A 27,136-nucleotide genomic window follows, 5' to 3' on the forward strand; every position below is an offset into this window, starting at 1 on the left:
TGTAGAGTAATTTTGTGGAGAAATATATTATGAGTTTCTGGTATAGAGGATCCCATATGGGCAACTATAGAGCATACTCCTCAAAATATATTTCGTGAAGGAAATTGAATCTTTGTAAAAATTGGATAATCGGTATAAGTATACCTGATTGAAGATGGTGCTGATAACGTGTTATGAAATATATAGAAATTAGAGGATTAAGAGAAGAAGGTAATAAGAGAAGTATTACTACTTTTATATATTACTCTTGGTAATATTTTTGTGTATCATACAAGTGAAATTACATGGCTATTTATAGTAGTAAGAACCACTATTACATTGTGGGCTATAACCTTAGAGGGTGGCAATTAGAGTTGGCTACTACATTAAATGCAATGAAGAAATTGGAGTGTGGACATTCACACCTTGACTAAATTAATTAACTCTTAACAAGAATAAAATATTTGAGACATTATCTTCGAGATGGGAGTAACATAGGTAACAGAAATGCAGCTCATATTTGCAGCTCATTGTAAGGTGTATAGATCCTTGGAAGCAGGTGAAGTGTTTCCAAAACAGTAGATGACGATCGTTCTGACTTTACACACAGATTTTCTATTGGATGAAAAAAATTAATTACATTGCCAGTGAGATAAATATATGTACCCAGGAGTCCAGGACAAGTTCTGTTACATGCTTAGAGACTAATTACAGATTTAATAGACTCCGTCTATGATCAACTCTTGCACTCTCCATGTCTTCCCGCAAGGCTTCTAGCAACACAAGTAGATGGGGTATAAACAACTCGGTTAGGACTTCAAAACAAAATTGATGCCGATTAATCTCATTTTCCGGACTTTTTAAAATGATATGTCGATTGCCTCATGATCTGGTGTCCTGAACCCAAAACCTGATTCATCACTGGATCGCCTCTTTGCAACACCCGCCCTCTGCACCAACCGGACTAATGCTTGTACTACTTCTGACATTGGTGGTCGAAACTCTGGCTCAGGCTATAAAGAGAAACAGATGGTTTTGATGTAAGCTTAATTGTACAAGATTTGCGTGATAGAAGAATGGTTATGACCATGTCACAACTATTCCGTACAATAAAGTAAAAAGACTATTGTAAGCTGTAGCACACAAGGAATATATCCTTGTTAATCAACTGAAGCACAATAACCCCATCTCTATGGTGATATAATCTAATCCTATACACAGATTATTAAATTTTGTCACAAACATTGGATTTTTGTTTACCAGGCCATCTCTGAAATGGTTGAACTATCTTCTAGGTTTTATAATAAAAAAGATAAAATTGAAGTGTTCATGGATAAGTTAAGTTCGGCTCAAGGTGAAGGTAAACACAACCGAAATTTCAGCTCATGAACATATACACCATAAACAAACTACGGAGTAAGAGGTTCCAAGAGTAAAAAAAAATCCAATTACATGGTTTAAGACACTAGTATATCTTTGTAATTTAATGTTTGGCACACCATCTATAACTACCAAAGAAAGTCAAGGTGTTACCTGAACACATAGAGCAATGATGTCAGCAAACCGAGACAAGGATTTTGCAGGATACATGCCATTAAGAGAGGGATCAACCATTTTGGCTAGAGCATCTATATCGTGCAGTTGTGGTGTAGCCCATCTAACAAGTGATTGTTCGGACCTTGGTCTAGAACTGAAAAGGACAGGATATTTTTAAGAAAAACGAGCAAGCTAACATTTATGAAACAAAGAAATTTAGCGGGGGAAGATTGCACCTATCTAAAGGCTTACGCCCTGTCAAAAGCTCCAACATCACCACCCCAAAGCTATATACATCACTTTTTGTGGTGTATATTCCAGATAAAGCAAACTCTGGAGCACTGTAACCAAACGAACCTACCATTTGGGTTGACACCTGTTTTAGGGATGTACCAGCAAATATATTAGATTTCTTAGTACTATATACAGGATTTACTTTTACTCTAAACATTCATCAATATAATATGTCATGTTCAGATCCATGCTCTATAATCACAAGTTTAAGAACTTAATACATGATTGGTAAAAAAGTATCCAAAAATGTGTACTAGCATCAGTTAGTGAGAGTCAATTTTGCTCAGGTATGATACTTAAACGCAACAACATGACAACATCCACTGAAATTTGAGACCAAGAATGACTAAGCCATGAGAATTGAGAATTACTATGTGATCTGTTATAATTTAACCACGCCACAGATAATTAAAGATTCCACACCATTTAAGAATTCAAAAGGAAAGGTTATGCCCATCATAGTTACTAACTTGAGACAACAGAGCTAATTGTAGTCTTAAATCTGTACCTGTCTCTCTGTGTTTGGATTCAAAGCAGCCAGTCCACAATCTGACAAATGAGGGTTGAACTCTTCGTCAAGAAGAATATTTGCTGACTTGAAATTTCGATGTACAACAGACGGCAAACAGACTTCATGCAAGTACCTACAGAAGATCAAGGTCTTCAGTACAAAATAATTAACAAAAAGGGACAAAGTTGAGTTCGTACAAAGTTAATGCAATATAGCTTACTCTAGAGCTCTGGCTGTTCCAAGTGAAACTCGGACTCGTGCATTCCATGTCAATCTCTTGTTTCCATCATCAGAGAAGTGTAGCATATCATGCAGACTTCCACTCCCAATGTATTCATTCACTAAAAGGCGTTGTCCATGTTCTGTGCAGTATCCTACAAGTGAGACAATGTTTGGGTGTCTGAGGCGCGACATATTTGACACAGCTTCAAGAAAGTTATCCTCCTCTTGCAAGGATAATGCCGAATTATCAATCTTCTTAACAGCCAAGACCTGAACTAGCGCAAAAACTCATAAGTAATAGAAGGTATACAAGCACATAAATTACAAGCCAGGCCATATTGGTGAATGTTTTGTGTAAAACAATTACTCTGGAGTCTGGACACTATTATGCAAGCAGCAATATGAGATAGAAGAGCTGAAATGATGTCACTTCATACGAAGCTTCTACTAAGGCAGGAAATCTAGTGATAAGATTTTTGATACTAAAAGCGACAACTTCCGAGAGCATTTTTGGGGATATGTGAGCAATAGTATATGCTTCTTGAAACGGAAAAAGACAGACTGAGAGAGTCTAGGGTGGACACTGACGCAGAGTTTACTTAACTATGATCACACTGAGGATTTCAGCCACCAAAAGTTTTAAAATGCTTGACTAGATGAATTGATTTCTTATCAATGACTCCTTCAGAACCAAAACAGTATTCGATTCATATTAGAATGTACCAAAAACACGATGTTCTAAAACATACCTTGCCATTAGAAAATTCTGCTCTATAAACTCGACCAAGTGAGCCTTCACCAATAATATTTTCTTGACTGAAGCTGTTAGTTGCAATTTGAAGAGAAGCAACTGTATACGAAGTAGCAGATATAGGGGATTTCGCTCGTCTCAAAGACCCATTTTTCCCCTGCATTTTCTCAACCACCGAATTTTCGGTTGGTGGGGGCTTCAGATCAGCTACTGCAGCCATGCTTGTGACCCTCTGTTCTTGCATCTCTGTATTAACTGTTAATTCAAGTCAAAAGCACAATTACAACATATAAAGGAGAATCCAAGCTACATGACATTGACCAAAGAACTTTAAATTTTAAATGTGGAAAAATATATATGGAAATTCTAAATATCAATGGTTGATCCGATAGTACTTCATGAGCTAAGCTAGAAACAGAAATAATATAAGGAGCAATAGCAAGTCTGTTCAGCATGGAAAAAGACTACCAAAAGATAGAGTTAGCTGTTGTTATTGGTGAGTGCCTTTTCTATCCGAAAACACAATGAATCTCATTTTTGTTTTTATCAATCAATCCTCATAAATGGTCACTACCTGCACCACAAATAGCACCTCGGAGTAGATCAAGAGTCAATCAGGAACAACCTCTCTATAATTGCAGGGGCAAGGCTGCATAGTGCCATACATTTCACTGACCCTTACCTTACACAAGGTGAAAGACCCTAAAGAGGCATAGAGATAACGAGTATGTATACACTGAAATTTCTTCCCAGATATCTTGCCCATCTTCCCTTTTCCTCCTTGGGCCAATAACTATTCATAACATACTTTCTTATAATTTTTAATTTCACTATTTAACCTTGTGTATATCAATTGTGGATTCCTTACAAGCTATTTGATTTGGGAGACTGGACAAGGTGCAGAACTTAAACTATCAATGAAGACATGTGTAGTGAAACAAACAATATATTGTCTAGATACTAATTTATAAGATATCGTACAAAGTTGCAAATTTATCTATGAGAAATCACTGATGAGTGCTGAATAATACAGTTGCCAAGAAAAAGGATGAGCATACGATTAAGATGGCCTCATTAACCAAAACAATTATATTTTCAGATTGTTGTGATTCAAAAGACTTAGGTTACTAGACATTGCATAGGACATTATTCTACCTTTTTCATTGCCATTAGAGGCACCTCGTACAGACATTTGACCACCATCATCTTTCTTTCTCCTTTGTCGCTTGCAGAAGAGAAGAGCAAGCAGGATGCCGAACAATAGCAGGAAAACAACACCTAATACTACCCCGATGACAGTTCCAACATGCGAAGATTTTTTCTTTCCATGGGAGGCCGGGCTATCAGGACTCTCAGGTGATTGAGAAGTACCTCCTGAACTTCTGTGCCTTCGCTTAGAAGGTGTTCCAGGAGGAGGTGGAGTGTATGGTGGTGGTGGAGGAGCTGGGCCATTATCAAATGAATTACCATTATAGCTGTAAAAGGACAACCAAGTTTAGAATGATAATCCACAGAAAAAAGTTACAAAAACAAAATGAGAACTACAACTTACATAAAGTTGGGTAATGACTTGAGCTCTTGTGGTACCCAACCAGTGAAGTGGTTGTTTGCAACATTTCTGTTCAACACCATGATCAATAAAAAATAAATTAAAAAAAATATATAAAAAAATAAAAAATAAAAATAAAAAAAACTCTTTCTCTGTACAATAATCATAACCATAGGCATCCGAAAAGAGAATTTGAGGTAAAAACTTACAGATTATCCAAAGGCAGAGGAACAAGAATATCAAGAGAGCCAGTTAACTGATTGTTTTGAAGCTCGCTGCAGAATTAACAGGGTACTATGAGATGTCTGATCAACAAATGAATTAATTAATAAACGGAATGGCTAAAAGAGCTGGATTTAGCAAGAACTCACAGTGTTGAAAGATTAGACAAGGCACTAAAAGAAGCTGGAATATCTCCAGTGAAATTATTGTATGATAGATCCCTGCATGACATTGCAAGTTAACAGTCAATTCTTTCTGAACAGCAAACATATTGCAATGCTTAAAAAGCAACTTGACTGACAGATAAATTTTTGAAAATGAAATAGTATCACAGAATATCAACAATAAGTGTGTGACTTTAGTAGTCTTACAAGGTTGCAAGGGCTGTATGATTAGCAAACACATCTGCAATTGGCTGGGAGAGTGAATTACGGCTAACATTCCTGCAATGGAAGCGTAAAAAGTGTTGAATAACAGGTAGCAGACTTGTAAGAGAACCACAATATGACCGAACACATTACGAAAAGCAAGAGAAGAGTTGCTTACAAATAAGATAGTGAAACCATGTTCACAATGGAGTATGGAAGACTTCCACTCAGATTATTGTGTGCTAGATTTCTGCACAAACAAAGAATCATAACTGATGATAATTCAAGTAATCTTTTCTCAAACCAGAGAGAAGTGTCATATACACATACACAACTAAAGTCTTACAAAGATGTTAGATTCGGCGGCATTGAAAATGGGATAGGATCGTGAATATTATTATTACTCATATCCCTGTCAACAAGATTAAACTATCAATAACTGTTCAGCAATAACGAATAAATAAGAGTGAAGAATCCTTCAAAAAGCTTTCTCACAATGTCTTCAATGAGGCAAGGTTTGACAGCAAATATCCCATTGTACCGCTTATTCCTAACCCGGATATATCCCTGTAAATCCAAATATGTGCCATTGGCTCAATAAGTTACATAAATGCACAAGAATAAAAACATAAAACAGTGCACAACTCAAAAAGCACACCATGAGTAGAATTGTAGAACCATACAAGGAAACAACAGCCGAAACATCACACTTAACACCTTTCCAAGACTCTCCACATGGGTCACCGCCACTCGTTTTCCATCCCGTTAGCTGAGAGGGATTATTCAATGCACCATACAAAACTTGAAGTGCTTGTGCTGAAATCACAAAAACCACTAATCATTATTAAAAATAAATCAAAAACAAAACCCATACAAAACTTGAATTGCTTGCATAAAAAAAGTGCTTTTAGCTCCTGAAAAAGTACAATAATTAAGGGAAGAAAGGAATTTGGTTTCCTTTCTGCTCTTCAATAATCTTCTTGAAGACGACTATGACTACGACTACTATAACGACAAACCGGAATAGTTCCCCAACGGACGAGGTATAAGGAGGTTCAGATGTACACAACCAAACCCTAAACACTCAACTATTATAACATGTCTCTAAAACCCCACAAAAATCCAATACCAATATAGCTCCCATAATGACCAAAGGTCTTGTGAAATCCATTGGTGCATAATCATAAGCCCTTACAGCCCAAAACTAGTCAAGAAACAATCACACAAAAACTCATAACATTCAATCAAATTGTAAAATATACAGTAATAACAAGCTTACAGCAAAATAATTAAGCACAGTAAGATTAAATTGAACAACAACATGCAACATTTTTCCTTAAAAAGGTCCCCAACAAAAAACTTCTTAATAATCCAAAATAAAATTAAACTTTCTTGCCCAGAAAAAAAGGTCCCCCCTTCTCAATATTCTCTTCTCCTTTTTAACCTTATCAAAGGTTAATTTTTGGCCACATTAGTAACAAGCTTCAGAAACTCAAAGTAACACCAACACAAAACATATAATCTGGTCCCACCTAGGAAAATCAGAGTACTATTAATCCCAGAATTAAGTTTTCATTTTTCCTAATAATCTTCTAATTTCCCAGATTATTTCTATCAGTATCAATATTGCTAAAAAGACTAAATCTTTAACATACCCAGATGCAAAAAACTTGAAATAAACCAAGAAATCAATAAATTATCCAAATTATAGCAGAAAATACAGCTAAAAGGGTGAAATTCTTACCGTCATTGGCATCAGTATTAGCCTGGACAAAACCCAATGAAACAGAGAGCAAAATAAAGATAATCAAAGAAGAAAAGATATAAATTTTCACCATTTTTATTAAATTGAGCAACAAATTAAAATTTCAGAGGAGGAATAAATGCAGAATGATGATGATTACATTACATTGTAGAAAAAGAAGAAGATGTTGAAAGATGAAGAAGGAGGAGAGAGAAAGAAGAAAAGGGTAGAGAGAGAAAGTGAAGGCGGGTGAGTTTGATCGCCATTAAAGGAGGAGAGAGAAAGAAAGGAGAGAGATTCGAAGCTTTGGTTAGGGGAGAGAGAGGAGTAAATGAATATGGATTGAATTGAAGGAGGGAATTGAAGAGTGTGAGTGACAGAGTGAGTGAGTGATTGATTAGTTGGAGATTTATTATTATTTTATTGTTGTAATTTAATTGATTTTATTTTAGGGTAATGCTATACATAGCCCTTAGGGCTATATGTAAGCATTGAATTTACTCTTGAAAAATGTATAAAGTTGGGAATTCATGACAAAAACACGCGCAAATCGGTGTAATTAGTGTGTTTTTGTCATGATTTTTTAAATTTGAACAATTTTCAAGAGTAAATTAAATGCTTATATGTAGCCCTTAGGGCTATGTATAGCATTTTCCTTTATTTTATTCTTTGTGAAGAAAATTGATTAATTAATTGTTTTAGAATTAGTACTAAGTATAATTAATTAGAATTGGGATTTTTTAAGGATTTTTGAGGATTTTAATGACTTTGCATTTTGTCGGCATCAAAATGAGGAGGAATAAGTGGGAGTTGGGAAATGGGGTTGTTATGTTATGTAGGGTAGTTCTTGACTAGGGTGAAATGTGGTCAAATTATTTGATTTCTTGTGTTTAACTTAATTAAATATAGTTACAATTAGTCATTGTCTTTGTTGAAGTTTTGACTATTGATTTCCATTACAATAATCATGGTAGTATGAAGTTTATTTTGTGTTTGTGTAAAAAAAAAAAACTAAGATTATGTCGTGCAATAAGATAACACCATGATAATTTTTTATAGTTAATTTTTTATTTAATTAGGGAAAAGACTGTATTAATTGCATCCCTAGGAGTAGAACCATCTATAGTTATTTTGTGGAGTTTGTGATAGTTATAACTCTTATAAGATGAGAGCCACATCCACTAATGATAAATATATAATGGTCGGAATTTAATGTTACTACCTACGGAGTAGTAAAAAGGCGGAAAAAAAGTTGTCAATGATTCTAGTATTGAGAATAAAAATAATGTTGTGTGTTAAATTTACAACATGAATATATGCTTTATCTACCTGAAATCAAATAATGATTTGAAATCTGGAAACGATTATATTTTTTGACTTACTTTAGTTCATATGAGTAGACAATCACCTACCCCTCAACAAAAAAAAAAAAAAAAAAAAAAAAAAAAAAAAAAAGGTATACGATTACCTATGTTTTCAATGCAACATTAAAATTAAGACTAGGTAAATTGAATCGAATAGTATTGCTCCATTTGTTTAAAATACTTTAATAGGCATATAAGTGATATATATAACACTTACATTTGTTGATTTAGTACACTCCATATTACTTTAAAAATTTATGGCAAAATCATGTTTGTTACCTTATATTTAATTTAACTTATACTTTTACTTCGGATATCTTACTTATATGGAAACCCTAATTCCGATCCCACCATTGCACATATCGTAGATTAATAAAAACAAAATCAAACAATTTAAGCAGATTCCCTCTTTCTTTAAATAGGAAAATACAAGTTTAGGTCATTGTTCCTAATTTGTCAAGCCAAAAACCTAGAAACCTAACAAAATATGTGTGCAATGGAGCATGAATTCATATATTGTCGGTGAAAACTTGGTAAGTTGGTAGGCTCAAACCATGCGAAGTGTCAATAAATTTCATGTGGAGATTGTGTCACAACATTGGGACAAAGTTTTTGAAGGATTAAATAAACCAGGCCCCTCACTTTTTCGACTTATCTATGTATTGGAAATCATCATCTGATATATTTACATATATTTTGATTATATTTTGACCTTAAATTTAACATATAATATTAGATGAAAATTGAAAGAATCAAATTTAATTAATACTCTCTTTGTTTTTTAACGTACTCGTAGTTATTTTACTGTGAGGTATGCACGTTTGTTTTGAAAAACATACTCTTACATTGAGATAAATCTAATAACATAATACCTGATATTTTTTCTACATAATAATAAAACTATTAAATTAGCAAAGTGAATTTTATGAATAGGGTAAGTAATTATATTGAAACATTTTAAAAAGATAAAAGGAGTAATGCGAGCCATTGTATAGTATTTAATTATATTGAGATGAGCCATTTTACTCCCTCCGTCCCAAAAAGAATGACCCATTTGGTCAAAACTTTGTCCCAAAAAGAATGATGCATTTGCATTAAAATACCCACCAATTTGCTACAATATTTGTGCAAAATTAGCTTCCCCATATAAAAATTTGATTTTCCATGTTATTTTATTACTTTCTCTCTTTATTATTTTACAAACCCCGTGTAAATTTATCTTTCCAATATACTTTTACTTCTTTTTACTTAACTTTCTTAATACCCGCGTAATCAACCCAAATGGGTCGTTCTTTTTGGGACGGAGGGAGTATATTTGTATGATGAGTTGTATCTGTATGTGTCTTCTTATTGGCTTTCCTAATTAGTAATTACAACATGAGAAAAGGTGATTACATCCAATCAACAATCATGATCAACTAAAGACTCTCATGGAGTAGGAGCCACATTGAAAATGTATGCTCCACTAACCAATGGACGACATGAGTTTACTACTTTATTAGTTCTACTTGATGTCATTTTAGGCATATTAACGTTTGATCATAATTCATAATCATATAAGAATTAGTTATTATATTACTATTATATTTTGGGTACAACATGTAAAATGATGATACCATTATTTCTTAAAACATGAATGAACTTAGGTTTCATCCGACTTGTACAATTGTATGAAACCTTAACTTCTATTATAACAATAATAAAAAAAAAAAAAAAATGTAGCGGGACAAACAGTAGATCAAAGTATGTTCTAACATTTTTCATTAGAAGTGTTTAAAATACGAATGAATAAGAACAAACAATTTTAATTAAAAGAAAAAAAAAACACCCTTCCAGTGATTGATAAATGCACATTTTCTTTTTATTACGGAGTTACAAATCTTCATATCGACTAATCCAACACTTCTTAATAAACTTTATCATCAATTTGGTAGGGTAAATTTTTTTTTACTCACTACTCTATTGAGGGCAAAGTGATAATTATGTTAGCGTTCAAACATGCATTGGTACATGGTAGTATGGTACCCACCAATTAAAAAGCATGGGAGTGAAAAAACAAATTTTCTTGGAAACAATTAAAAAGAATATACTCCATTAGCACTTTAGGTAAAAGACACCTTAAATATGTGGTAATTTTAAAGTTTCTCATCCATTAGATTTTAAATGGACCACTTTGAATATTAAAAAGTACTATTATTCCTAGAACAAACTTTGGTATAAAAAGAAAAAACAAGAGATTTTCTTAGCACTATATGCATTATTTGGAAATTAGGAAAATAAATTTATTACAAGATATGGACTGAAAACGACAATAACGTCCAATATTAGAATTATTGGCAACTATGTGTAACTTTTTTCATGAAAATTTCAATAATATTTGCTGTCCTTTGCTCGTGCTCTATTAAAACCCCACTTCACCTTTTTTTTTGGGTGGATCATGAATCATTATTTGGGTGGTTTTCATAATAATCTTTTATAGTATATCTTACTATTATATTTCAACATTTTCACCAAAAAAAACAAAACTATTATCTTTCAACATTATACGGAGTACTATATTATACGAGTATAAAAGAGCTCACGAGATTAAATCTGATATCAGCTTTAATTTGGCGTCGATTACAATCAAATACTCCGTATTTAATAATTATACGACAGTATATGATTAAATCAGAATCTGGTAGATCACCTGCCACAACTTTCGAGATCCCATTATTCTTTAATTATAATTTAAATATAATTAGTAGGTCTACTATGTCAGTATGTGTTTAATTAGTTAATAAATTCATCAAATTGCATGGTCCAATATAATTATGAATTAATACGAGTACTAATTAGAGCTGTCAAAAGTTGACCCGACCCGAAATACCAACCCTAACCCGACCCCAACCCTAACCCGCCTGAACCCGAAAAAAATGGTGACCCAAACCCGACCTGAAACCAACCCTAGACCCGAGTATTTGAGACCCGAACCCGACCATGAACCGACCTAGAGAGGACCCGACCCGAATGTGACCCGTAAATTATTGACCTGAACCGAACCCGACTCGAACCCGAGAATGACCCAAACCCGATTTAACCCGTCAAAACCCGAATTCAACCCGACCTGTTACTAACCCGACCCGAGTTCAACCCGACCCGTTCCTAACCCGACTCAAATTTAAACCCGACCCGAAATCAACCCAACTTGTTATTGACCCGACCCAAATTCAACACGACTTGTTATTGACCTGACCCGAATTTAAACTCGACCTATTACTAACCTGAATTTTAGGATTTAGGAATTTTTAGGATAAAAAGAGTACTCCATATTGACTATTGAGTTTCAGGCTTTTTTTTTCAATTTATTAACATGGATTCCAATTATAAAACAAAAGTGGCCTTTCTCATCTTACTTGACTTATCTCTTACATAATCCTCGTCAAAGAAAAACTGCACTGGACAGACAATAGCAGGTCTTTCTCATCTTACTTGACTTATCTTTTTTTTTTTTATATATATTATTATTTTTTTAAGGGAATTCAAATTTTATTATTCACTTGTCTGTTTAATATTTTTTTTAGAAAATGTTTTAAATTACGTAATTTAATTTGGAGTTTTAAAAAAAATTAAAAAAAAATGTAACTGGACCCAATATGACCCGACCTGATATCAACTTAAACCTTATTAATCCAATATTTGATACCCGAATTCGAACATGACCCGACTTGATTATTATAACCCACAAATTATTGACTTGAATAGAACCCGACTCAAACCCGATAATGACCCAACTTGAAAATGACCCGACTTGATTATGACCCGCAAATTATTGACTTGAACCGAACCCGACTCAAACCCGATAATGACCCGAAAATAATTGACTTGAACCGAACCCGACTCGAACTCGAACACGACCCTAACTCATTTAAACCCGTAAAAACCCGAATCTAACCCGATTTGTTTTCACCCGACCCGAATGTAACCCGACCTTTTATTGACCGACCTAAACCCGACCCGAACCCGAAAAGATGTATGACCCGACGTGACCCGACTCAAGCATGACCCAACCCGAACCCGACCCACATAGGTCCTGACATTAACTCGTATTGACCCGTCCCGACTCAAACCCGACCCACACAAACCCGACTCAAACCTGACCCATTTACCCGAATTGACAGCTCTAGTACTAATATAGCAAACTATGAATACAGCCACCTAACTAGGAACCTACATACATGTAATTAGGAAGATTTTATTACACATTTTCAATTATAAGCTAGTAAGAGATCAGATCACTTAATGTTGTTACAAATGATCTAAGTTAAGTATGCTTAAATTAATGTTGTTACGAATGATCTACGTATACTAAAAGTATGGTAATTACTTTATTTATTTAAGGCATTAATTTTCCAAATCAATAATGTTAATACAAATTTAGTGTATGAAGCAATGTATTAGTACTAATAACCAATTTAGTAGTAGTAGGAATTTCTTGATGTAATTGACCTTAAATTAATAGTCTGGTTTACTCCAAAATTTTAACTTGCAAATGCGTGTAAGATTATGAGGAACTCTTCAATCAAACTGATTGATTTTCATTGATATTTTTATAAGTTATTACATAATGGAGTCATAATAATGTACGAAATATATAAAGAAGTTTTCTAAAAAAATACTTCGGATTATTTTACTAAAACTTATCTTAATTAATCGCATAAGATCGAATACACAACGTATATATATTTTCTCTACATGGATTATAGACTTGTAGTGATTTTGATTTTGACCTTCAAGCAATTTTACTTATTAAAGTTTGTCGGCAAGAGCGATAAGACAAATATAGTAAAATTAACTAGACATATAATAAAAGTTATAAAAGTTACATAGTCCACCAGCCACTACCCCCTTAAAAAGTTATCCTCAAAATGACATACTACGTAGATCAAATAAATATTGTTTGCACATGTCGTATATATACACAGGGCTGTTGCAATGAATTTAGGGTCCCTGCTCTAAAATGAAAAAATGAACCCTTGATAATTTGAAAACATACAAAATTTTAATTTTGAACCTATTATTTACACCATACACAAATAGATAATCCTTATATATTGGGAAGATATTTAAAAGCTTGATAAAAATATTATGAAAAATAAAATTTAATTGCTTAAATGCTTCGCCGTTGCTACAGAATACGAATCGTTTATTTTTAATTTGGCTGAAATTAACTTTTTCACGTCGAAAATTCTGGAATGGAGAAATATACATTACAAATTCATGGAATTGATCGAATTGATGATATTGTGAAAATACTAATTTGAATTGATAGAAGAATATGAAAAGTGTTGTAGCATTAAAAAAAATTAAATAAAAAGCAAGATTAGCCCTAGGTCTTAAGATTATACATGACATCAACAAATCACCATAAATTTGTCTTAAAACAAGATTTTTTAAAATATATGCATTTATGAAGCTTTGTCTTAAAATTCATAACCCAACTTAAGACTCATTTCATTACTCTGTACTCCCTCCGTCCCTAAATTACATTTCTCTTTCCCTCTATTATGTGAGAAATAAATGCTCAAAATAGGAATGTAATTTAGGGACGGAGGGAGTACATTGTATTTTGCCTACATGCATATACCAAAGCATGCCGTATTGATGAAACATAATTAATTATCAACTTTTTTTCATAAGAATACTGTCATTTATAATATTTGATTAAAAATAATTGAAAAAAATGTTGAGTTTTGCAATTGATGGTTGTATTTAATTTTATTTATAAAATAGTTTGTTGTATTTTACTACTCGTATCCTATCATTTGCTATCTAGTATCTACCGTTGTAATAACCTAAAATATTCTTTATTTCCTATTGTTTTCATTGTAAGATTATGGTATTATGTATATCATAATATTCATGTAATTTCATATTATTATTTATAGTTATGTATTTAGTGGTTTAATATTTTTTTTTTCTGGCTATATATGTAAGATATATACGTAACTTACGACACCATTGCAAACTTTCTGATTAAAATATCATGTATAGAAAAGAAAAATAAATAATACATATATTTAAGAAGTCCTCTTATATTATACAAGTCTTAGGAATGAAAATCTAAATTTAGTTGAATCTTAAAGAGTCTTAACATAATTAAAAAATATAAAAAAGTTATTGACTTCTGATGTGGCATGAAAAAAAAAAAAAAGTCTTAGGATAAGACCAGGCTAATCTTGCTAAGAATAAAAAATAAAAAAATAAAATAATGTATAGGCCCTCTAATAATCGGGGCCCTGTGCTATGGAACACTTTGCACTCCCCATTCTACTACGCCCATGAATATATAGATGGGAGGAAATCTATGTTCATCTCCTTGATAAACATTTTGTGTTTATCAATTGCCATTGTTGCAATCTTGCAATAGTATACGTACTCCATGCTCTATAGTGCAACCACTATATTGCACACTGTTTAAAAAAATATTACGTAAAAGCAAAGATTACGTATACTATTGCAACAATTACTTTCCAAAGGTATAAATGATATATAGCCCTTCTTTTTGCATTGAGAGGCAATTTTTTTACAAGTAATGAAAAACAGAAAAAAGGTTAAAGGGTTCATTCAATGACTTCCATCAAATTCATTCCTTTCTTCTTGCTTTTTCGATCGCATTGACCATAAATCCAACATTGTGTGATTATAATGAGAATTATGTGATGGTATATGAAAAGAGGATTCCAAGTTTTCCACTAAAAAGCAAACTATATTGGCAATTGCTCAAAAAGTTGGAGAATTTGCATGTCTTTCATGAATTTGTAACTTTATATATAATCTTTTCGGACAATATATGATTGTTTTCATACACAACAATATAAAGGTATGTGTGACTTTTTATTTATTTAATTGATTAATTAATATATTAATGTGCTTGAGAAGACATTATTGATCATGTGTAAAACTAAACGTGCATTAGTTGATGATTATAAGATGCCATCCATTAAAATAAAATAAATAAAGAAAATTTTCGTTAGTAATCTTGTAAAAAAGTTAAGCATGTAGTACAATTTAGGATTAATTTCTTGTAATCTAGTCCTATTTAATGTCACGGACAATCTCTCCTATTCTGGTTCGATCACTTAAACTCTTAACTTGTACAATATAGGATTAATTCCTTGTGCTGAGTGTCTTGTACACACCACTGCCAAATACTTGTACTTATTTCATCAAGCACACTACTCTACGTTTTTTTAAAAAATTATAACTCACGTGACTAACACATGAAAGTCAACGTCGGAGCTCCGACATTGACCACCAAGAAAACTCACCCAAGTAACCCCTAAAAATATAATACAACCTAAAAGGCTATTTTTCACAACTTTTCACTTAAAGGTTCTTTTACAAAAAGTAGTCAACCAATTAAAAGATCCTTATTCTTCACGAATTTCTCATAAAAATATTCGTATGAATTACTTCATATTTAGGATCACTGAACTTATTATAGCTGAACTGAACTGACCTGAATATTTTATGAGAGAAGAAAATAAGAAGCTGAACTGAACTTGTTAGAGTTAAATTGAATTGAACTGAAAATAATCGTATGAGAACAGATCCTTAATCGTCCTTTTATCGAATGCATTTCAAAAAAATCCTATTGGATGATTGTACGCACCTTCTTTTGGCAAAGCACCAAATATAGTAGTACTATAGTACAATACAATTAGGCATTGAAAGCAGCAAAGAATAATTTGCAGTGGGTTAACTCTACGTTAAGGCAAGGAATTAAATTTCTATACCTGCCTAGTCAGCTTTATAACTTTCCCATTTTTCTCTTCAATCCTAAGCAAGGCACACATTTTAATTCAATATAGTATTTATTAATCTAGTACTAATATATTGAAGTAACGCACATGAAGTATATAATAATAGTATTATTAATAATATGTACAATTATAAAGTAATAAGCACTAATAAAGCTGCATGCAAGGATCCAGGGCCGTCTTTAGACATGCTTTTTCTCATACATGTAATAGGGCCTCCAAAAATCAGGGCCCCATAATTTACAAAAATAAAAATTATAACCTTACAAATTCACCTTCTTCCTCGTAAAAAACCATCATTTTCAAACTAAAACCTAAAAATTCATATTTGATTATGAAGATATATTTGTGGATTTTGCTTCAAAAAATATTAAAAGGATGACACTTTTTAAATAAAAAGTTTTTGTTTGTTGTTCTATTGAATTGCTATTAAACTTATTACTATGAATATTTAAGCTCTATAATAATTTGTAGTACTGTACTCGAAAAAAAAAAGCCATTTTATAATAATAATGTTTTTAACCTTTTAAAATAGTCTTTTAAAATTAAAGGGCCCAATTTTAAAAGTTAGAACAGGGCCACCAAATTGTCGGAGACGGCCCTGCAAGGATCATTTTCAGTTTAATGAAGTAGCAGGTTGATATTAAGTGAATTTCCAAGGAAATTATTGATGTTTTCAAAGACTTTTTGAGTAAAGTTTTAGTTCATATAAATTAATCTATTATAAATTATTGGAGTATTATAGCTAATTTGTCTTACTTTAAATCTTTATTTGTTCTTGGCTTCTAGCTTATATACTAATGCTACATTATACAATTCAAGAAAGATGCATGACAGCATGAGTGAGTCATATTAACAAATACTACAATTTTTAGCTTAAAGTGAGAATGAAGACAAGGGAGCGCAAACAAGATTTTGTACATTTATTGATGCATGCGTTTATATGAGTGATGTGTGTTCAATTACACAAATGAGTATTATTGGAGAAAGGCTCATACAGCATATAATAGACGTAATATATATAGCGCGTGAAAATAGCTATATATATAATATAAAGTATATATTTACCTTATTACCACTTATTTCATGAAAAAAATAAGTTCAAAAAAAAAAAACCCAAAAAAACATATAAGTAGAGCAATTAAATAATATAATACAAATAAGCTACTACTATCATATATAGAATCATAGTAAAAGACTAGTAACAAGACTAACAATTATGCAACGTATAAGTGTTTTTTTAATTGCGGAGTAATATTTAAGAAATAATAATAATACTTATATATATATATATATATATATATATATACAAGCATACCATTACAAATTAGTGAATTACTCAGTGTCTAATACAAGTAATAGGATAGCAATATGAGAATATGCTGAAATGCAGGTTGATGATTTTTGTGTAAAACGTTATTTGAATCAAATGTAACAATTATATTATATTATATTAATTGAATAATAAACACTATTGGTTGCTGTGGTGTAGTGGTTATCACGTTAGTCTTACACACTAAAGGTCCCCAGTTCGATCCTGGGCAGCAACAGTTGATTTTTTTTTATTTTTTTTTTTTTATTTTTTATTTTTTATTTTGATTTAATATGATTTTATATTCATAACAAGAAAGCTGATTTCAATTCTGTCCTTGCCTAAAGTGCCAAATGTTTAGGCATGTTTTATTTGGAATTTCCAAGTTTATCTCCATGATAATGTTAAACCAATGTCAATTTCGTAATTAAGAGAAGTATATAGTTAACAATCTTATCAAGTTTGTACATAAGGCTTAGATAACTGTATTTTGACTCCTTTAAGAATTATGTTAAAATTCAATTCTTTATGCTAAAATTTGATTACTTAAGATAATGTACAAGTTTTATATGTTTGGGATACATAATTGTTATATATGATTTCATCTTTTTTATACTTTGTATATATATTTTTTGAATATACATCTGTACGCAAGAAAATTTTGATTAAGTGTCACGTACTCATGTTAAATATAATGTTAGTCAAAGATCAAATTATTTTTATTTGTTTTGAATGTATAATTTGCAGATTAAAATTTGTGTTTACAACATTAATCAAGGAGATAAATTTGGCAACACTATTTTTGTATAGTAGAGTTTAAATTGGACCGCATAACGCCTTTGTTGATATTTAAATGTTTCGATTATACTATTATGTCTTATAGTCCTACACCATGAGCTAGAGAATGTGAGAAGGTGTAAATTCACAACTAGTCTAAATCACTAAGCACAAGCGGCTAGGGGGTTGATTTGCTGCACGGCCATTGGGCTTGTCTAATGATAAATCATTTGGTCCTACACCATTGTGCAAATAGAAAGAAGAATATAAAAGGGTGTAAAATTATAACGGGAGTAAGCGGCTAAACGCAACCGAATTTGATTTGCTGCAAGGCCTGCAACAGCCATTGGGCCTGTCTAAGCAATATGAGTACCAAATTGAACCTCATCAAATCCAAACAAAAAGAAAAACCAATGAATTAACAACCGGCAGTTAAGGAAAGTGATATGTAAACAACAGAATACTTTTTCTGGAGAAAATCCCGGATGAATTATGAACAAAAAAGGTCTTGCAATTTTGATGAGAACTCGAATGAAACCCATAAATTTTCCTCTTTCTCCTGCTACTGTAAGTTATATACTTTGACTCTTTCGTAATTTTTTATGATTGGGTGGTTTTGGCTTTTTGATTAAGCTTCTTAATTAAATTTCTGGGTGTATCTATATCTTCAATAATATTGTGTTATCAATTGATTTTTGTCTGTTTTTCTAGCTGTCATTTATTGTTAATTTTGTGTTTAAATTTTGTGTTTATGTAGAACAAAATGTCAGCAAATTCAGAGGGAAATGAACCCAGAAAACCAATTTCTGCTAATGGTGGAGACCCAAAATTTGATCACAAGCTCAGTTCTCCAGAAACCCATGAAAGGTCCTTTCTTTATATCTTAATAATTCTGGGAATTTTTTAGATGTTTTAGGGGTTTTTTTCTGTTAGTTTTGGATTTGGGTATTTTTTAGCTCACAATATTATTTTTTTTGGGCAAAATCTAATTATCTATGGCTTTTGGTTCATAGTAGATATTAATATATAATTTTATAGCTAGTTTATACTAGTACTTCCATAATATTTGCTCTATTTAATATATGGTATCAGTCACTTTAGAATATCAATGTAATAATATTTCACTATGATTATCAGTGGGCATAATTAACAAAGAACTTATCTAAACTTATTTTTCTTAAACTTAACCTTTCCTAATTTTATGTTATAAAGAATTCATAGTTATGCCCCGGTCGTTGATAATGAAATCCCAATTTCAGTTTATAATACTGATATTGATATTTATTTGTTGCATGACATTGAGGGATGATAAGTTGTTAAATGCAGAGGAATTGAGCTTGTGCGGGAAAGAATGCACTCAGCTATATCAATGAACAAGACTGAACTTCAGGATAATGTTCTAAGTGATTTCTCTGAGGTGGTTTATATGCTCACTTTTCTTATATGTTGCATTTTCATCATTAAATGGCTTCTTACAACACCTGTGAGGCTTATCATTGTAATCACTTTTTATATAATCAGGGTTATTATGGTCTTTCTATTGAAGACCGACGAGAATTACTTATGGTACTTGCCAAAGAGTATGATCTCAACAGGACCTATGTTCGTGATCTTATGAAGCAATATCTTGGCCTTCAGCTTCCTGCTGGTTGGTCTATTGACTTCATACACAATATTTTTTTGGTGCATTTGTATTGTCAAGTGAAGAGGAGTTTTTAATACTGTAAGCTCTCTGATAGGCGATAAAGGTGAAATTGGTGTTGAGGACGATGGCTCACTTTCCACTTTTTACCGCACTGAGAAGCATTTGAGGCATGCACTACAGCCAACTTATGAAGTTCTGTTTGAAAGGTTGAATACCCATCCTGGAGGATTAAAATTCTTGTCAGTACTTCGTGCTGATATTCTTTCTACAATCAAGTAAGAACATGCGCTTATCATAAACAATTACTTATATGCAACTTACAAAGACACTCGTGTTTATCGTTATGTAACTGTAAAGCTTAATGTAAACTTGAGGAAAAAAATGTATTGATTCATGGAAAGTACATGCTTATTCTTGTAAAGAGCTATCTTTCTTGAAGAAGTGTCCCTAGTTTGATGATAGGTATTTCCTCTCCTTTCATCACCTTGGATGGTGATGATTGTTGGCCATTACAGCCCAACATATCTCAGTTGTTTAATTATTGTCGATTGGGCATATGCTTTGACATTGATAAAATCAAGATTAGAGAGTAATGTTGTATAGGTCTTTACGTTCATGCTGGGTAAAATAATCCCTGGGACATTCAATTCTTTTTTGATTGGTTATTAGAGTGTGGTACAACTTTGTACTAGTCTTGCTCTGACGATGCATTTTCTTTTGGTTCTTTAGCTTGTAGGCTATTAGTAACAAAGACGTGAAGAAGAACATTAACCTCTGTATATTGGCCTTATCATCTTTATAGGGAACACAACATTCCATCTTTGCGAGCACTAGATTCCTACTTAAAGGAGAAGCTTATCACATGGCTAAGTCCTGCTGCATTGGAGCTTCACCACATAACTTGGGATGATCCTGCTTCATTGTTGGAGAAAATTGTTGCTTATGAGGTTTTATTCCCTTCCTTGATGCTTTTAGATGGCAATTTAAAATGCTTGGTCGATTGACTAATAAAGATCTGGTCATTCTGGTGTAAAGGCTGTTCATCCTATCAGCAGTCTACTTGATCTTAAGAGGAGACTAGGAGTAGGCCGTCGCTGTTTTGGGTATCTGCATCCTGCAATTCCTGGTTAGCCCCTCTCCTTAATGTTTACCTCCTTCCTTCCTTTCCAATAATCCCTATATGTATGGTGGAAGAGAAACTGCTTTATTATAACCTTGTTGAATTCATGAGTTTCTCCTTGACTGTATGACTGGTCTTCAGTGGTCTGGTGTAGTTCTGCTGCCTGATAATGAGGGTGTATGCTGTTGTTCTACTGCTTGATCTTTATGCCGTTTATCTTTTCTTTCTTTATCTCCTGCCAATGGCTAGGTTTTTGTTTATTTATTTATTTGTTTTCTTGTTCCTTCTATTCACTTCTTACTTGTTCACCTGCAATCATATGATGTAATGTTTGCCTGTTTCGATCATTTTATGTCCTCTTATTTTTTTCTGTTATTGTCTATCTGTGTGTTGGTCTGTGTGTGGTGTGTGTGGTAATTGGGGGGGGGGGGGGGTTGGGGAGGTGTGTATGTTCACTTTCAAGCATCAGTATTTTCACTTGCAACTGGACCCAAATACAAGTGATACAGCTGCAATTTTGTGGCTAACTGTCCTACTACACTTCTTCTATGTAACAAGTCTACTTGTCAACGTGAAAGGCAATGAATTTCAGTACATGGCTTTGAGTCTTGTGACGGTGTGTTTTCTACATGGTTAACTGTCCTACCACACTTCTTCTATGTAACAAGTTTAGTTGTCAATTTGAAAGGCAATAAATATCAGTACATAGCTGTGAGTCTTGTGACGGTGTGTTTTCCACATCTTTGTGTACAGAGTAATAATTTCTGTTTTTGAAGATTATCTTTGATGTATGGAAAAAATGCATTTGAGTTTGATTATCGAATTAAAATTTTAATTTTATGATATATGATAAGTACCAATTGTATTAGCACTAATCCTGGAAGAAATAATCAAATTTCAGGTGAACCTCTGATCTTCATTGAGGTAGCATTGTTAAAAAATGTTGCTCAGACTATACAGGTACCATTTCTTATTCATTTGTTTATTTATGCAAATCTCAACGTCTTTTCAGCTTCTTCCTTATGTTGTGGGTATTTGTTAATGCTTGTTAATTTTTCAGGAAGTTCTCTGGGATGATCCTCCAATACTTGAATGTGATGCAACTTGCGCATTATTTTACTCAATCTCATCTAGTCAGGTGAAATATGAGTAGTCTTGTACTTTCTCTGCCCCCTAATGATGATATGATGTTACGTGGACTCTTCATTTCACCTCAAGTACCCATGTCGGACCCTCGACACTCGGACATGGGTATGACACTTGGACACTTCAATTTTGGTTCAAAAACATGGATTTTTTTTCACAAAATAGCCAAGTCAGACTCTTGGACACATACCTATGTCGGACATGGGTACCCGAGTCCATGTAACTTATATCTATTGAAGTATTGAACCCATTAAGCTTCTAATCTTTAGTTTTTTGTTTTTATTTTGTTTTTTTAATCTATGATTATTGAGTCTTATCTCCATGCCTTAATATGCTTCTCAAATTTGGCAGCCAGGCTTGGCAGGAATTAACCTTGGGAAGTTCCTTATTAAACGTGTGATTGAACTGGTTAAACAAGATATGCCACATATATGTGTAAGTACTTCTGGCACCCATTGTATCCATCATAACAATGGGATATTACTCTTATCTTCTTTAATAAATTATGTAGCTTTTACAATTGCTTAGATCTTCTTTGGTAAATGCCTAGTGATGAGCCCTGCAATGGCATTATTTAGAATTTACTCAAGCTGTCCTGATTTTGACACATTAGTATTTTCTTCCCCTTTCTTGTGAAGACATTTGCAACACTTAGTCCGATCCCTGGGTTCATGAGTTGGTTGATATCTAAGTTGGCATCACAGTCTAAGCTTGCAGAAGCAGAGACTATAGACATGTCGGGCTCTTCCAAGGAAAGTACAGGTTCTGCATTCAGAGAAGATGTTCTAACAGCAGGGGAAGAGAAAGAAGTCCTAGATAAACTGGGGTGAGCTTTTATTTAATTATGGTGCAATGTGCAAACTGAAAAGCAGCAAACTAAGGATTTCTTCCTTAGCTTTTTAATGTGCATACGTGATTCCTGCTTCGTATGAGGCTTTCATGCAAGAGGGTATCATCAAAATTTATGTTGAAAGATATGGAATTGTTAACATTGAAAGGAGCAACTTCTTCAATAACATGTTTGATGTTGTTGACTTGTGGGTGCATGATGTAGGATTTGAACCTACAACCAGTCAGTTAACATTTCGTAGAGAATCGTTTATTGCTTTTATTGTTGTTTCAACTGAAGGTCATCACATTTCAAATTCTATTTTTGAATTTATCTGGTGTGCAGGACATGTAAGAAAAGTTGAGTGCTTTCTTCCCCTTATCTGGATGTTGCAGGTGGAAGAGAAGGTTAAACAATTTTGTCTTTGTACGAAATCAGGAGTTAAAAATTCTGAAGGATATGAGTTCTCTTCTCTTCCTCTAATCCTCTCTTACTGGTTTGTCCAAACAATGGAAGCAGAATCTTTTGCCTTATTACCCTTTTAAACACTCATATCGAATAAGCAATTTATGTTGTTTTTTAAGCTCTGCTGAGTGCTGATCAATCCTGAATATATTTGCCTTGTAAATGCCTTAAATTGATGAGATTGTCGCCATTGGTTTTCTGTGTTATGATGTTTTTAAATTTTTATTGTCTCAACCATTTTTTGTTTGTTTAAAGAGTATACTAAGTAGACTCGTTAGATCTTAGGCTGTTATTCTGACTTTATCAATTGCAGGGAATTTACATCTGGAAAAACGGGCATCGAAGTCATACTGAATTTGCTGAAATCTCCAAACCATGAATGGAGCAAATCTGATAGGGTTTTGTCTGTACTGAAACCTATTTTGATGCGACTTTGTGCCAGGTATAGATGCACTTATGGGATTCTGAAATCTTCAGAGTATTTGACATTATGAGAAATAAAGTTTAGTAATAGAACATGAACTAATATGGTCTTCATGAATGATATAGAAATTTGCTATGATGCCTTCTAGGCTGTGCCATTTGATGATAGATGTAGGCAATCAATGTAAGTTGTTTTGATTCTTCAATATTAATGAATATCTGTTCAGGTACCTTCTTCAAGAAAAAAAGAGGGGAAAAGCTCTAGATGCTGTTGCAAACTTTCACTTGCAAAACGGAGCGGTAGGTTCAAGAACTTTGAGCTTTGTTTCCAGAAGCTGATTAATTTTAAGTTTGGTCAAAGCAATGATTCCATTTTTTCAATTTAAAAAGGAGGATTTTTCAATATGAATAATCAATATTTACACTTTTTTTCTTCATTTTCTTTCCAGGTTTTAGAGGTTGAACTTTGAAGCAGGGTGCTTAGTTTTATGTTGAAATAATATCTGTGCATTGACACTGTATAATGCTTTTATGAAACAGATGGTCGAGAGGTTAAACTGGATGGCCGACAGATCAGAGAAAGGACTCTTGCAAAGCGGTGGTATCATGGTTAATTATATGTACAGGTACATATACCTATCCAAACATGCATGTTTTATCTGTGCCCATTCATTAGTATTTTAAGGATTATCTTGGGCTTCTTAGTTGCGGGAACCTAGGAGGTATTGCACGCATCCTTCCTCTGAAGTTTAATCTCAGAGTAAGGTGCATGACAGCATTTTGGCTCAGTTTGATTATACAGGATATATCGCCCTCTGCCCCTGTTGTTTAATATTGGTGTGGGAGGGTAGATAATTTTTTCATATTTTTCTAAGTCTGATTGATCTTTTTATTCTAGAAGGATTTTTATTATACCCTCTCAGGCTCTTACTTCACCTGACTTTGTAGTTCTGTACCTTCCCTCACCGAAAAGGTTCGTACTTTGTACTGTAAAACATACAAGCATAACATAAGGATGTTTTTCGTAGCCAATTATGAACTGTAAATGAAGAGAATTTCTATTGTTCAATTGAAACATATTGCAATTAGAATACTTTTAATGCAAACCCCAACCAAAATGGTTAAATGGATCTTTAATCTCCCACGCACATATGGTCTTGTTATCCTCACCTCTGTACAGGCTTGAAATTTCCAATGGTATTGCAGGTTGGACAACATTGAAGAAAATGCCCAATCATATTTCAGCTCGGGCCATGTTAATGCTGCATCGGATCTTTGGAGACTTGTGGAATAGAGGTAGGATACTTACACTAGTATCACTTGGATCTTTATGTATTTGTAGATTTTCTCCTACCAGCAAGCATGGCATAACAAGCACTAGTAGAAGTTTTCCTGTAACAGCTAAATGCTTCAAGTTTTCTGGTAAAAATGTACAGATTATACATATTATCAAACTGAATTCATCATGTAAATGCCTTGAAATCCTATATATTTTGGTTCACTTGTTAAATGTTGCTCTTCTCAGTGTGCTGGCCATTATGATTATACTCCATATGTTGTTCCACTTCTAACTTTCAACCTGACTTGTTTCCTGGACATAATCCCTCATGATTTTTGTGTTCGATTTGTCTACCATCTGCATTCACAGGTCAGTAATTTAATGAGATGATTGAAAACAACAGCTGTTAAGATAATCACCAGAAAGCCTCTCTGGGATGTCACTATTGCAGAACTAGTGATTTTTTTTGGTACTGCTAAAATATATAGTGTGATCCACTCCTTCCATCCAGAATTAGCAGTCACATAAACTAGTTTTAAGTATCAGAAAAAGCTGTTACATTTAATAAAAAGTTTTGCTTGGAATCCTGATTTAAGATGGAGTATATTTTGGTACCTTAACAGCTAGCCGATTTAAGTTGTCCCACTCAAAATCATTCTTGCAGTAAGCAGAACGAACCTGGATTAAGTACGAATGAGAACTGGATTTTCATAACATTAGTAGATAACCTTAGAGAAGCATGTTAAGGACTGACCTCAAGAATTCGTAGTGCTGAAACAGTGATGTTTTGTGTTCATTTCAAAGCAAGTCAAAAACAATTGTTAGTTGCTTAAATGATGTTGAGAGTTACTGTTGAGGTTAAAGAAACATACCTAAGCTTTTATGCATTGGGGATTCTCTCATTAAATCTGCACAAAACTTGTCTCCATCTTTCAGAGAGTGTCTATCCAAGAATTCCATCAAATCCTTGTAGGCTTCAGGGTTATAGCTCTGCTCTGACAATACATAGTTATTAAGTTCACATTATTCTGAACTCTAATGTCTCTGCACTAGCACAGTTGATATTTTGTGTTGGGTAATTCAGATCGGATAATCGGATATGGGATGCTGTTGTCAGGTTTACTCACCGCCTCCCCAACCCCCCCCCCCCCCCCCACCCACCCACACACACACAAGACACAACACTAATATACACACATTCTCATAATGATCATAGTAGGAAAGAAAGGTAAGAAGCAGAAATTGTAGAGTTACCTCAAGTTGGGCAGAAACTATTTTGACTGCAATGTAAGTAAAGAACTGGTGGAGATTATCTGCTGCCTGCGCTTCCGGAGATGCTTCTCCAAAACCTGTAGGAAAAGAAAAGTGAGTGACAGATGAGTTCAAGAACAAAACAGTTCATGTTCTTTTCTTATTCATGCCTCCGAAAAGTCTCCTGTGATATTCAACCCCGTAGCCTACAGGGTCGAAACTCGTACCTCAAAAAAAGGGGGAGGGAGTAAAAGAGAAAAGATTACCAGGGACAAACATCTTGCCACAGTGCAGATGAGTAGGCAAAGAAGTTCTGAACTTCCATGGAATTGATGTGTGAGATTTAGTGATGTTTGGCTTTGGTGTTAGAAAAGAGGGAGGAGAAGAAAGCCTGAAGATAGCAGAGGATTCCATTGATGAAACTTCAAAAACAACTGAGTTTTGCTGCCACAAATGCAAAGCTAAATATCGTCCATAAATTGACTTGATATTGATATCAAGTAACACTAAAAAAAATATCTTTGTCCCATTCTAGAAAAAAATAAAA

General features: G+C 33.3%; 3 protein-coding genes and 1 non-coding gene across 6 annotated transcripts; 2 read left to right on the top strand and 2 right to left on the bottom strand.

Moving 5' to 3' along the window:
* Window positions 1-379: 379 nt before the first annotated feature.
* LOC145610125 (protein STRUBBELIG-RECEPTOR FAMILY 8-like) lies at window positions 380-7,590 on the bottom strand. Of its 3 annotated transcripts, none has more exons than XM_081665390.1 (16): window positions 7,177-7,590; window positions 6,116-6,248; window positions 5,928-5,999; window positions 5,779-5,844; window positions 5,611-5,682; window positions 5,436-5,507; window positions 5,214-5,285; window positions 5,052-5,117; window positions 4,846-4,911; window positions 4,449-4,768; window positions 3,292-3,548; window positions 2,541-2,812; window positions 2,318-2,453; window positions 1,752-1,891; window positions 1,513-1,669; window positions 380-992 (listed from the first exon to the last, which is right to left on the bottom strand). In XM_081665390.1, exons 1-16 carry the CDS (start codon window positions 7,268-7,270, stop codon window positions 840-842), a joined length of 2,148 nt encoding a protein of 715 aa, XP_081521516.1. In that variant the 5' UTR covers window positions 7,271-7,590; the 3' UTR covers window positions 380-839. The 3 variants fall into 3 exon arrangements, with proteins under 3 accessions (XP_081521516.1, XP_081521518.1, XP_081521517.1); XM_081665392.1 differs by lacking the exon at window positions 7,177-7,590 and adding an exon at window positions 6,712-6,721; XM_081665391.1 differs by lacking the exon at window positions 7,177-7,590 and adding an exon at window positions 6,359-6,694 and having other exon boundaries at window positions 6,091-6,248.
* A 10,229-nt stretch (window positions 7,591-17,819) lies between these two features.
* TRNAV-UAC (transfer RNA valine (anticodon UAC)) lies at window positions 17,820-17,892 on the top strand. The gene has a single exon. It is a non-coding gene; the product is annotated as a tRNA-Val (tRNA).
* Window positions 17,893-18,833: 941 nt separating this feature from the next.
* Window positions 18,834-25,583, top strand: LOC145610371 (uncharacterized). The gene is made up of 15 exons (XM_081665715.1): window positions 18,834-18,998; window positions 19,189-19,298; window positions 19,758-19,848; window positions 19,953-20,079; window positions 20,171-20,351; window positions 20,879-21,023; window positions 21,112-21,202; window positions 22,098-22,156; window positions 22,257-22,334; window positions 22,694-22,777; window positions 22,981-23,168; window positions 23,950-24,078; window positions 24,287-24,359; window positions 24,600-24,685; window positions 25,266-25,583. Exons 1-15 carry the CDS (start codon window positions 18,924-18,926, stop codon window positions 25,351-25,353), a joined length of 1,605 nt encoding a protein of 534 aa, XP_081521841.1. The 5' UTR covers window positions 18,834-18,923; the 3' UTR covers window positions 25,354-25,583.
* Window positions 25,447-27,118, bottom strand: LOC145610372 (chaperonin-like RBCX protein 1, chloroplastic). The gene is made up of 6 exons (XM_081665716.1): window positions 26,856-27,118; window positions 26,593-26,687; window positions 26,211-26,328; window positions 26,093-26,109; window positions 25,954-26,016; window positions 25,447-25,695 (listed from the first exon to the last, which is right to left on the bottom strand). Exons 1-6 carry the CDS (start codon window positions 27,001-27,003, stop codon window positions 25,627-25,629), a joined length of 510 nt encoding a protein of 169 aa, XP_081521842.1. The 5' UTR covers window positions 27,004-27,118; the 3' UTR covers window positions 25,447-25,626.
* Window positions 27,119-27,136: the final 18 nt, after the last annotated feature.

The sequence above is a fragment of the Chenopodium album genome, chromosome 24 (genome assembly GCF_948465745.1).
Source record: "Chenopodium album chromosome 24, dcCheAlbu1.1, whole genome shotgun sequence".
Lineage (NCBI taxonomy): Eukaryota > Viridiplantae > Streptophyta > Magnoliopsida > Caryophyllales > Amaranthaceae > Chenopodium > Chenopodium album.